The sequence below is a fragment of the Nymphalis io genome, chromosome 3, assembly GCF_905147045.1.
Source record: "Nymphalis io chromosome 3, ilAglIoxx1.1, whole genome shotgun sequence".
Lineage (NCBI taxonomy): Eukaryota > Metazoa > Arthropoda > Insecta > Lepidoptera > Nymphalidae > Nymphalis > Nymphalis io.
Genome location: NC_065890.1, coordinates 7,140,079 through 7,152,275, shown reverse-complemented (window position 1 = coordinate 7,152,275; position 12,197 = coordinate 7,140,079). Strand labels below are relative to the sequence as shown.

The following is a 12,197-nucleotide window of genomic DNA, read 5'->3' as shown; positions in this document are numbered from 1 at the left end:
GACATTGTCTAATATTTTTATTCCTTAAAATAAAGAAACACCATGTATTTACTCATTTTAAATGGACGGATTACATTGGACAGTACAAATTAAAATATTTTTATGTTAGTTGTGTATGGCACATAGGGCATGAATGTCGTAAAACTAATTCATGATGTTGTGCGTTCGCTTCGCATACACTGCAAGTCCAAGTTGTATGTGGTGCTAACAGCGGCCGACCAGACACTACGCATCCGGGAAATTCCGTAGAACAGCCAGGACAGGATGCCACCCTTCAAACGAAAATTTTAACTAAATAACTGCATTTTATATTGCTATCGCTACTACGTATTCAGTTTAAATATAATATTCACCAATCTGGTATTCTCATCTGACATTGAGGGCATTCAACTTTGTTACCTCTTGCGTCTTTCGGTTTGTATCTTGTAAATATTTCAATGGCAATGTTTTCAAAGACTTCGGGCTGAAATAAAAAAATAAAAAACTTTTTCTTAACAAGGACCTTAGAAGAAATAGGCAGACGATTGACTTAGGAATTTACATTTTGTGGAAATATTGCAGATATTTATGATTTAAATCTATACACTACAAGCGCAAAACGTCTCTAAGCTAATTTGTCTGTCCTTGATAAAACATTGCTCCAAGTTAGTGGACTTTTATTTTTGACTTTAATTATTTGTAATATAGGTTATCATGCTCACCCCGGTCACACTTGATGTAAGTAATGATTGCCTTAATTAAAATATTAATCATCAACCAAAAGGTTTATGGAAATGAAGCAGGTACGATTAATATTTTAAAACCCGGGCGTGATGAGGAAAGACGGAGTGGACATGGTGGGTGAGTGGCTATTCGTTACACTTCTATATATTCTGATTAAAAGCTTTGATTTGTATACAATAAATCAGTTTAATGTGTACGCAATAAGTATGTGCATTGCATACAAGAACAAAGGGATAAAATGTTATAAATCTTACGTTGCAAGCTTCCAGTTTGATTAAAGCTTTAGAGCAAAGCTCGAAAGCTCGAGCCTGCAGGGATATCATTGCGACGGTACACCATGCCTAAAATATAAAGAAATGAAAGTTTTACTCAACCGTAAACGTCCAGGAATATCAGTTTAATTTTTATAAACGGTTTATATAGCCATCGCGTTGAGACTAAATGTTCAATTCGAGGAGGGACGTCACTTCTTTGGAAATAATAATATAGAGCGGTCAAAGTGAGTGCAGCAATAGTAGCGAGTACGCGCCTGCACGTGCTGCGCGGGGTGCAGCTGCGGCAGCGCGCGGCACAGGCGCGCGGCGCGGCGCGGCGCCAGCTCGGCGCGCGGCCCGCCCAGCGCGGCGCACAGCCAGTGCTGCGCGCGCGCCGCCCGCCAGCTGCGCGCCGCCGCGCCCTCTGCCGGCGTGGACGGGTGCATTAGAGGTTTTTGTTTATACTTTGGAGTTTTTCAATAGTCAGGAGTAAAGTATTTTTTGATTGTATTATCAGTTTCATTGGAAAAAATATATCAAGCTAAAACTACGTGCGAAACAACTCTCATGTCAGGTCCCGTGGTTTCGACTTGCCATAATTTATTAAATACATTTAAAATAATGTATTCACCTATACCATGTTGACGATACAAAAGTCCAGCTAAAACGTAGAGCTTCTTTATTCGCCAAGGAGACGATGCCCTTGATGCCTCGAGATCTGCCAACTAAAGCAAAAGGTATAAAATAGGATGTTAACAAATTAAACGTTCTGTTCAGAGAATTCCGTTTGCAAGAAGTTCTAACTAAGTTGGCTGGACTTAAATTGAAACTGATGTAGAATTGAGATGCGCCATTACATTCTCGTATTAAAAATTGCTTCAACAAATAATTGGAACGGGAGCATCGTGTAAAACAACAATCATTTACGCCGCTTGAATATTATTTCAAGTAAATATATCTACTAATATTAATTTGAAGATAATATAAGCCGCACCTGCTGCAGTAGTTGCCCCTATGCATGACAGTGAACATATAAATTATTTTGTTTATATATATATTACTTTCCATTTATAATTATTGTTCGTTTCAATATGGCTGATAAATAATGAAACGATCATCCTCAAACTGGTCGCGGATTTGGATGGGATAATATTTACTCAATATTTTTTGGTTATATATATAGTTTGATAAAAAAATTAACGTTACTTTAGTACCTATAATTTATAAATAGCTTCTTATAATATCACATATATTTACGTACTTGAAAAGCCATGGCCGCAGCCTGGGAGAGTTGTCCACTCTCTTTCAGTTGGGTGATATTCTGTATCGAAGGCTCCTGCATGCTGCCGTTTCTATCTTCGGTTATTTGTTTCGGTAATTTCTCCTAAAATGATTACAAATCATTTTTGTTCAACAAATTTTTAAAAATGAACAAAAATTATTATTATTATTATAAAAACTAATACAATCAATAAATAAATAATATATATATATAAATAAATAATACATAAAAATATCAAATCATACGTATGTAATACAAATAGAACCCCAAGCGATTCCTTTTATAACCATGTACCACACTCCATTTTTGTAAAAGAATAGAAGATCCAACTTACTTAGCGACAAGTCGACTGGTGGGGATCCACGAGAATTCACTAAGCACTTGTCGCTTGCTTACCGTGTAAACAGCTACGGCTATATGAAACCCGGTATCTTTGGGAACGCAGACGACAGCACTGTAACGGAGAGATACATATCCGGTCCTCGAGCGAATGCAACAGAAACTCTTGAGCACAGAAAGGCCTTGGTAGAAAGCATCAATTTGATATTGGAAGAGGTATCAGATTGGGGTGACGATAATCAAGTCAAATTTAATCCTACCAAGACTCAAGCGTGTTTGTTCACCGCCAAGAGGAGTCCATTCCCCCTGACTCCGACTTTTCGGAATGTATCTGTACCCATCACCGACAGTATTGTCCTTCTAGGAGTTACCTTAACATCCAAACTCAACTTTGGACAATGCATTGAATCCAAAGCTAAAACTGCTGGCAAAAAACTTGGTATCCTCAATAAGGTCAAACAGTACTTCACACCGGAACAGCTTCTGACCATATATCAAGCTCAAGTCAGATCGTGCATGGAGTACTGCAGCCATTTATGGGACGGCTCTGCTAAGTACCAGCTTGAGGCTTTGGATTCAGTGGATCGTCGTGCTAGAAGGCTTATTGGCGACCAGACACTGGTCGCAAAACTCCAGACCTTGGAACACCGTCGTAAGGTTGCCTGTCTGTCGGTTTTCTACAGAATATATTTCGGAGAGTGTGCCCAGGAACTATTTAATTTGGTTCCTCCGTCACCTTTTTACCATAGAACTGCGAGGTATCGTAAAGATCTGCACCCGTACGTAGTTGATATATCTAAGACACGTACGAAACGATTTGCTTCCTCGTTTCTGATACGCACCGCTAAGATCTGGAATACCTTCCCGTCCTCCATTTTTCCCGCCACCTACAATATGGGTACCTTCAAGTGTAGAGTGAATAGGCATCTTCTAGGCAAGCGCGCTCCATCTTAGACTGTATCATCACTTTCCATCAGGTGTGATAACAGTCAAGCGCTAGCTTATATGTTTAAAAAAAAAAAACAAAAAAAAAGAATAAAAATTTACACGTTAATGACATTTGCTGTGCCTACCTTAGCATGTCTGGGTGATCCTGATAGAAGTTTTGTTAAAGATTCGTTGTCTTCTAGAGCCATATAACATTTTTTAAGTCCTTCTTTATTATTTGACATATTATAATACTCGAGGGCACCGGTCCTACAAATCATTTTCAATTCATACAAATAAATTTCAATTAATAATAAACATTTACTAGTGTTTTAAGTATACTTTTAAATATGTTTAGTTAAAATGTTACCTGTAAAAATATTCAAGTTTTGACAAATGAAAAATTACAACAAAATACATACTAACCAATTTTGTCTGTCTATATAATAGTCTCCTATATTACTGTATGCTTGCTTGACCTGGGCGTCCGTAGTGGTCACTGACATCTTCAACAGTTCGACAACACGGAACCAGTGGCCCAAACGTTTTCGGAGAGCTATGGCAAGATCACTGGAATAGTAACCATAAAAGCGTTATTGTTTAATAACGTTTCAATTCCATTTAATGTTCTTGATATGTTAATAGGTCAGTCACTGAAGTGTTACCACCCATAATAGTTATACTGTTTCATAGTCCACGGCCCACACTCACTGACTCGTATTATACCAGGATTGAGCCTAAAGTAAGGACAATTCACGTGCAGGAATTAAGTGCATGTAATTGTTAATAATGAATACACATTAGTATTTTTGTAAAAAAAAAAGAGTGAGGTTCTTGTTGGTTCTTCTTGGTAGAATCCATATTCCGAACCGGTGGCAGCGCTTGACGATTCATAAGTACTCGTAAAAGTCTATTTGAATAAAAAATATTAAATATATAACAACAATTACTTGCTGGTAAAAAAACATATAAATAGACAAAAAAAATTAACAACAACGCACCACATCATCACCACATCTTCTCATGAATAAGAAGATTTCGAGCGACGAGTTGTCGGCCCGTCACAAAAATGAATATCTTACCGCCTGTCCTCTTCGTGATAAATCTTCTCGGCGCCATCGAAGTCTCGGAAGTAGGCGAGGATCTCCGCCCTCTTGAGAGCGGTGGAGTGCAGCGCGTTGAGGCGCGCCACGAAGCGCACGCCGGCGTAGTCCCCGCGCCGCACGAACGCCGTCTCCGCCGTCTCCAGCGCCGTGGCCGACTCCAACTTCCGCAACGCGCCTTCCGCCAGCAGAAGCCTGTTATATAACGTCCTTGCATGCAGCTGCATTTTATAATGTTTTATAGCAGACAAGTTATATTTAGGTAACCTTATAATTAAATTAAAACATTTTAAACTAAGAATTGTCGGTCAAGCTATACTTCATTTTATATAGTAAAGTCTGACGGTTGGTCAATAATAAATATTAATCACAAAAAGATATAGCCTCAAAGTTAAGTGACACTTCATAATATCGCTTATCGGTTACTCAAAGGCAAAGCTTTCAGATCGATGAAATGGTTACTAACTAATACGGCAACGTTATAAGCTTATCGGTACGATGACTTTTACAATCTCGCTCATTAGACAGTGCCGTCACGCAGAAGAGGATTGAGGCTTTGACCTTTATGAAAACGATTACAAATCGGATGAGTTCAGTTAATTGTAAGAAGACATTTTGAATATTTAGTTAGTACTGGTATTTTTTTTTTTTTTTTTTATTTTATTTATTTGGGAAACATACAGCATAATATAATACATAAAATTTAGTAACAAAATAAATTTCACTTAAGCCAACAAAGTTTCCACTTATACAAACAAACATGGAGTGAACCTAACGATAACAAGTTATTTAACAATTTATTAAGATATATGAATAAAGTATTAAAAATAATTTAAAACAGAAAAAAAAAAAAAAAAAAAAAAAAGATAAGTATATTATTGGAGTAGGATATAAATCCGTTTGTCCCTCGAGCCTTTAATTAAACTGCTATACAAACCCTTAAACCCAGAATGTAACATTACAAAGTATTGATGGTATAATGGCGATGCTGATGTAAAATATTTCAAGTTACCATAATTTTGGATGCGGATTATCCTTTATAAAGTTTTCAGCCTCTTTCAATCCAACTTTTTCGATAAGTTGCCGCGTGTCTCGCAATGATTTGACCTCAACTCGTACTATATGCTGGGGTGTACACTTGTCGGTTATGTTATCTAAAAGAGCAGTCGTTATTTCCAATTCCTGCAAACAGAATATTTAATTATTACCAATCAAAAAATAACTTGAGTTCCGTTAATGCCAAAATAGGATACAGTAACAGCCTGTTAATGTCCCACTGCTGGGCTAAGGCCTCCTCTCCCTTTTGAGGAGAAGGTTTGGAGCTTATTCCACCACGCTGCTCCAATGCGGGTTGGTAGAATACACATGTGGCAGAATTTCAATGAAATTAGACACATGCAGGTTTCCTCACGATGTTTTCCTTCACCGTTAAGCACGAGATGAATTATAAACACAAATTAAGCACATGAAAATTCAGTGGTGCTTGCCCGGGTTTGAACCCACGATCATCGGTTAAGATTCACGCGTTCTTACCACTAGGCCATCTCGTCCATACAGTGTCCGAATTATAAGCGATGTCTTATCATCTCAATTAATAACAACATTCTGTTTTGTTCTGCTTTTGAACATATAACAGCTCTATAAAATTAATAAAACATTCAGTGGTTCGCTCGTCACCGTAATTGAAATCGATTTCGACTTTCGACAGCTGACGCACCCGCAGTGTGTTTGGCTGGGGGAGGTTGCGAAAGTGGTAAAAAAAGAAAAAAAAAAGTAACATCATACTGAACTGGAAAATAGTCGTCAGCTGCATCTTGGAGAGGGTTATGCGTCAGCTGGTCGCATAAACTTGTAAAAAAATATGAAGTATAAAGTCATAGTACGCCGGATGGAATTTTACTATGTCATTGCTTACATACTTCAAAGTACGAAAACAATAATCAGCTGCCTGGGTAGCGGAGGAAAGACCGTCAGCTGAGGGTCGGTTTGCTCATTACCTATATAAGATCAACTCGACGTCAACATCAAACGGCTCACTACGACTTTTGTAAATGCAACGCTATCTCCCGGATATTCTAGTAACGGAATCGCTCCTTTCCATCGACAAGCTTGAAAAATGATATACCGACTAACTATAACATTATATTATATGCCTGCAAGATCGTCAAGTCAGACGAGATAGTGCACCTTGAACCGGCAGAGGTAGCCGTTGACGGCGAGCGGCTCCTCGGGCTGCGAGTCGCGCAGCACGTAGAGGCGCGCCTTCTCGGCCACGGCGAGCAGCTGCGCGTCGTCGGCGGCCCAGCGCGCGCCCCACGCGTCGCGCCGCAGCGCCGCGCCCGCGCCCGCGCCCGCGCCCGCCGCCTCCGACACGTGCAGCGCGCCGCCCTGCTCGATCGCGAACAGCTTGCTGCCCGCGACACGAATCAAATACGATGCCACAAAATAACATTATTCGAAACTCCAGATTATTTTAATGGTAAATTACAAATTGTGTCGCCGTGTTGCAGTATTGTGGAAAAAACTCTCAAAAAATGTCGAATGTATGATGAGTATCGAATCTCAATAGCTCGATGCTAGACTCACACGCCGGGCCCGGAGTAATTCTGACCTCTTGGGCTACTGCCGTAGCTATTTTTGATACAAGCGCTCCGTTAATTCGAAGAGAAAACAAGAATATTACTAATTCCGAGAGGATTCTTCTGGTTCTGCTTTTATTTTCATAAAAATTCATCCATTTTGTGTAATAAATATTTAATAAGTTAATGAGTTATATATATTTAATAATATATTTAGTGTTACTCCATGTGTCCATGTGTCATATACATAGTACATATTAATTTTTTTTGATGAATCATAATCTTTCGTCATCCAGAAAGATTATGATTTATCAAAAAAAATTAATATGTACTATTTTAATTAAAAATATATAAAATAATATCAGAAACCAGCCGTATTTGAATTACCTGGAATTTGAATTGAGTCCTAATTTGTACGGCTTTGCGTTTATATTGATGGTTGTAATTTTCTTGAAATTCACCAACGAAAACAGAAGAATGGCACCCGAATCTCTTCCAATCAAGAGATGGCTATCTGAACATGTGATGCAGCAAATTGTATCATCATGAAATCCACCTTCCCCGGATGTCAATACAGTACCGTCTGCGTGGTACATTTGTTCTGTTACTCCTGTACATAAAACAATATTTTTATATGATGGCTTGCAAGTTATCTTGAGTATTGGATAAAGTAGTAATGATCAATTATCTATGTTTCTAAAACGAATGGCATTTAATATTAATATGTTACATTATTATATTAATTCATTCACTAATGGAAAAAGAGTGGGGCGCCTTTATGGATTGGACCCCTATAATGAAACTTTGTATGTGTGTATGTAGTTCTTATTAATTAATTTACTTACGTGGCCTGGAAGGGGTAGAGAACTTCCAAATTAAAAACGATTCTTTAGATGCGGCCACCGCTATTGCTTTGCTGTTAATGGTAACATATGCAACGGGTATGGTGATTGCTTTCGCTAAAATTTTAATAACATCATATTAGGTCGATTAATATTATTTTAAACTATGAAAATTAACAGGACATTTTATATCTCATCGAACAAAGACCACCTCTGATTAGGAGATTTACAGCTTATTCTACCTCGCTGCATTATTGTGTCATATGCATGATACGGATTCCTTCAATTAATCAATCATCAACCAATCGCAATCGGATTGCGTGATTCATAGCACACTTAATGACCTTCAACACAGCAGTGGCGGATTTACCAGCAGGTTTGAGTCTAGGGCGGCAGATTTTTAAGGGCAGTGAAATTCGGGCCATTTTTTTTAATTCGTAACAACTGAGCAGCACGAATATAATAATAATATCCACCAACCACACCAACCGGCTCGTCAAAAAAATACTTTCCTCCTTCAACTTTATTATATATTCAATGGTAAACGGTAACGGAAATTTCTAATTGGTTTAAAATATTTTTCGCTTTAAATAGATCAATGATTTTAAAATATGATAAGTCGAGTTTAATAACTTGACATTATATATTTAAATAAATCTCGGCTCGACAGGAGGCGCTGAGGTCACATTATTAACAATTTCATGATTACAGAGTGTCATATTTTCCTTAGTTTCACTGGTGGTAGAGCTTTGTGCAAGCTCGTCTGGATAGGAACCACCCACTCATCAGATATTCTACCGCAAAACAGTAGTACTTGGTATTATTGTGTTCCGGTTTGAAGAGTGAGTGAGCCAGTGTAATTACAGGCACAAGGGACATAACATATGCTCGTTCGCCTTCCTATTCTATAAAAAAAAAGTTTGCTAGTTTCGTTAAACTCACCGTCACACTGAATCCCCTGTTGATTCGATATAATAAGTGTGCTAGTCGTCGCTATAATGCAGTATTCGTCTGCGCCACACATGTCTATCACGTCGGGTACGTGATTTATCCACGACTGCAAAAGAAACAGTTGTGAAGTTATTATTTAGAATAATATTATATAGATATATTAATGATACGACGTACTTAACTTAACAATATATACAGAATAACAAAGGACAGTGGATTGATGTTATCGATCCTAGTCATTATATTAATTAGTCTTCTTAGTTTTATTATTAGTTTTTTTTTAATTTCAAACAGGTTGGCAGGCTGACGCTGGATATTGCACAAGTGTGTGCGGAAACTCTGATACACTCTAGACATATATATAAAATGTCTAGAGTGTATCATATACTATTTCACGACTGCCATAGACGTCATAGTCCGATTCGATCGGAAAGAGATCAAGCGCAGGACCAAACCCCTTACGTGCTTATCCGTGCGTAATTTATTCCTTAAAAATCTTAAAGCAGAAATTAAAATATTGTCTATGAATAATTGTCTATATTTCGTTTTGAATAAAAGAGTGATATGACCTGATGGGTGACAGTGTCCCAGAAGGTGACGGTGTCGGCGGTGGAGACGAAGGCGAGAGTGTTGCCGTAGAAGGCGTACTTGTGGTCGGGCTTGACGTTGGCGAAGTATATGAAGGAGTCGATGGCGATGGCCAGCCGCAGCGAGCGCTGCTCCCACGACAGCGCGCGCAGGGCCCCGCCCGGCACGCGCAGCGTCCTCGTGTGCTGCACACAGATACCACTATATAACTTTCCATTCACTTAGTTTTATAATATTGCATACATTAATACTGTAAAAACTACAAATTTCACATTTTCAATTGATTATTTAAAATTTTGTAATATTATTTTCTATTAAATAACTTATGTTTCAAATTTACCTCTCCGTGTGAATTGAAGAACTGAACTACATTGGTTTGCTCTTGTGTTTCACCGGCAACTGCCAATACTGTGCCATTGTGATTCCATTGACAGTCAATTATTTTCATTTTCGTATCCACAACAATGCTTTCTAAAAATGAATTTTTTTTTAATTCATTGATTACTTAAGTAACCCAGCCTGCAAATATTCCACTACTGGGCTCCTGTCCTCATAAGAAAGTTCACAGCACAGTTTTCATCTGCTTAATTTGTGTTTATCAAAAGCTTGGACAGCCAAGCCCATCAAAGGGATATTTAAGTTGTTTCTTTAATTGCTTTTATCATAATCAGAGTTAAATATTTTTGTTATAAAGAAGATAAAACTATAACCTTCCTCTGTGCAATTCTTCATCAAAAGCAAAAGACCACTCCTGTAGCTTATCACCAGTATGGGCCTACTAGGTGGTGCTTTTAAAGAAAACCAATCCATAGTAACAATTTCCATTGATCCAGGTACACCATTACTCGCCACAGGCATCTACAATTTAAATAAGTGTTTCTACAATATACTTGTTATATACTTGTTATGTCACTTATATGTTACTCTAAAGCTATACTTAATCAAGCTATTACCAGTTATATTAATTTTTGATTGCTTGTATATAAAATACTGAATTTAGTATTGAGTTTTATTTTAATAAAAAATGCCCTTAATGAAATCATATACATATGTAAGCAGCAATACCATAAAATTTCCTTGATCATCATAAAGATGCAACTCTCCATTGGATAGAGCAAACAGCAGCAAGGAGTTGTCTGGAGACCATTGGACTGCACTCAATCCTGGGCCTTTTATATCCTTACCCCATACACGAGATCCATCAACAGAGCCTACTATAACTGCACCTACAGAACATTTCATTCATAATTAATGAAGAATAAAAGTACCAAAACAATATTAGTTAAGTGACTTACCATCTTCATAGGCTATACAGATTTTTTGACCATCTGAACCCCAAGCCATACTTGTGACTGTTGACTTATTTCTATTGTTTATCATCTCTTCATACCAGGATCCCTTCAGATTTAATTGTGGATCAATATATAAAATAGGTATAAATCAAATTCAATTATAGTATGTAAAATACCTTATATAACATCCAAACAATAATGACACCATGCTCATCACTGGTAGTCAATTTTTGAAATACTTCATTCCATATTGCTACACATACTTGCCCTGTGTGACCTTCTAAGCTGAGATTCATTGATAGGTTTCCACTTCCACCTAATAAAAATATTTGTTTTAAAGATATTATTAAACTTCTAAAATACTAGTTAATTAATCTATTAACATTTATTAAAATAAGCTTTGTTTAATACTAACTACTAAGTAATTATATACTTATTATTTAAAATGCACATGAAATCAATGATAACTGAAATAGGTGTTTTGCTTACTGCTATGGTTAAAAAATTTGTTTAATATAAAACTTAAGCTGACCCGATTCTAGCTTTAAAACTTTTAACATTCCATCTTCTCCTCCCACCGCTATATAACCAGAAGAATGATTCCATGCTAAACAAGTTACATTTGATTGTTTAGGTATAGCTATCTGAAATATTTTTAAGTACAAAATTGTTATATATTTCAAAATAAAAACTATAACTTTTAATTAAAAAATATGTCCATAACCTTCTTACTCATATAAATAAACATTTTAAAATATAACTTATCAGCCGTTCCAAATCGAATCTAATAATTTATTTATTTCATATTATTATTGACAGCAAGTTTAAATTTTCAGTTCGTTATAAGACTCGTACTACAATACGATTATTATATGATAATACGAGTATTATATGAAAAAAACGCTCTATTCATTACTTGATCTATGATTAATTTATTTTGAATGGTAATATGTATATGCTTGCTTCCTAAAATAATTATTAGTATTTTCTTTTTATGTTATGCTTATGTATTACGTTGCTAGGATACCGATAGGTATAGTTTTATTGTTATTGTGAAGTGTCATTGAAATTTTTTTGACGCATCCATTTGGATGCGTCAAAAAAAATATTTTGCAATTGGTAATGTATTTACATTACCAATTGCAAAATATTTAAACTTATTATTTTACTTATGAATTATTTTAATTGAAATGGATTTAAATAGGTAAAAGTATTTATTATCCAATAAAATCTTTAAGCTTAAATATATCGTACAATGTTAAAATTCATATGTATAACAAATGTTTATGTATGTATATTATATATATATATATGTTT

At 36.5% G+C, this 12,197-nt stretch overlaps 1 protein-coding gene across 1 annotated transcript; it reads right to left on the bottom strand.

The window, feature by feature from the left end:
- Nucleotides 1–2: 2 nt before the first annotated feature.
- Nucleotides 3–11,803, bottom strand: LOC126780984 (WD repeat-containing protein 35). Its single transcript, XM_050505712.1, has 22 exons — nt 11,605–11,803; nt 11,413–11,524; nt 11,057–11,196; nt 10,884–10,986; nt 10,654–10,814; nt 10,299–10,446; nt 9,929–10,059; nt 9,570–9,773; nt 8,992–9,106; nt 8,053–8,166; nt 7,595–7,817; nt 6,816–7,038; nt 5,641–5,810; nt 4,608–4,823; nt 3,952–4,095; nt 3,672–3,795; nt 2,239–2,361; nt 1,609–1,702; nt 1,253–1,401; nt 978–1,064; nt 354–463; nt 3–272 (listed from the first exon to the last, which is right to left on the bottom strand). Exons 1-22 carry the CDS (start codon nt 11,626–11,628, stop codon nt 101–103), a joined length of 3,087 nt encoding a protein of 1,028 aa, XP_050361669.1. The 5' UTR covers nt 11,629–11,803; the 3' UTR covers nt 3–100.
- Between the last annotated feature and the right edge of the window lie 394 nt (nt 11,804–12,197).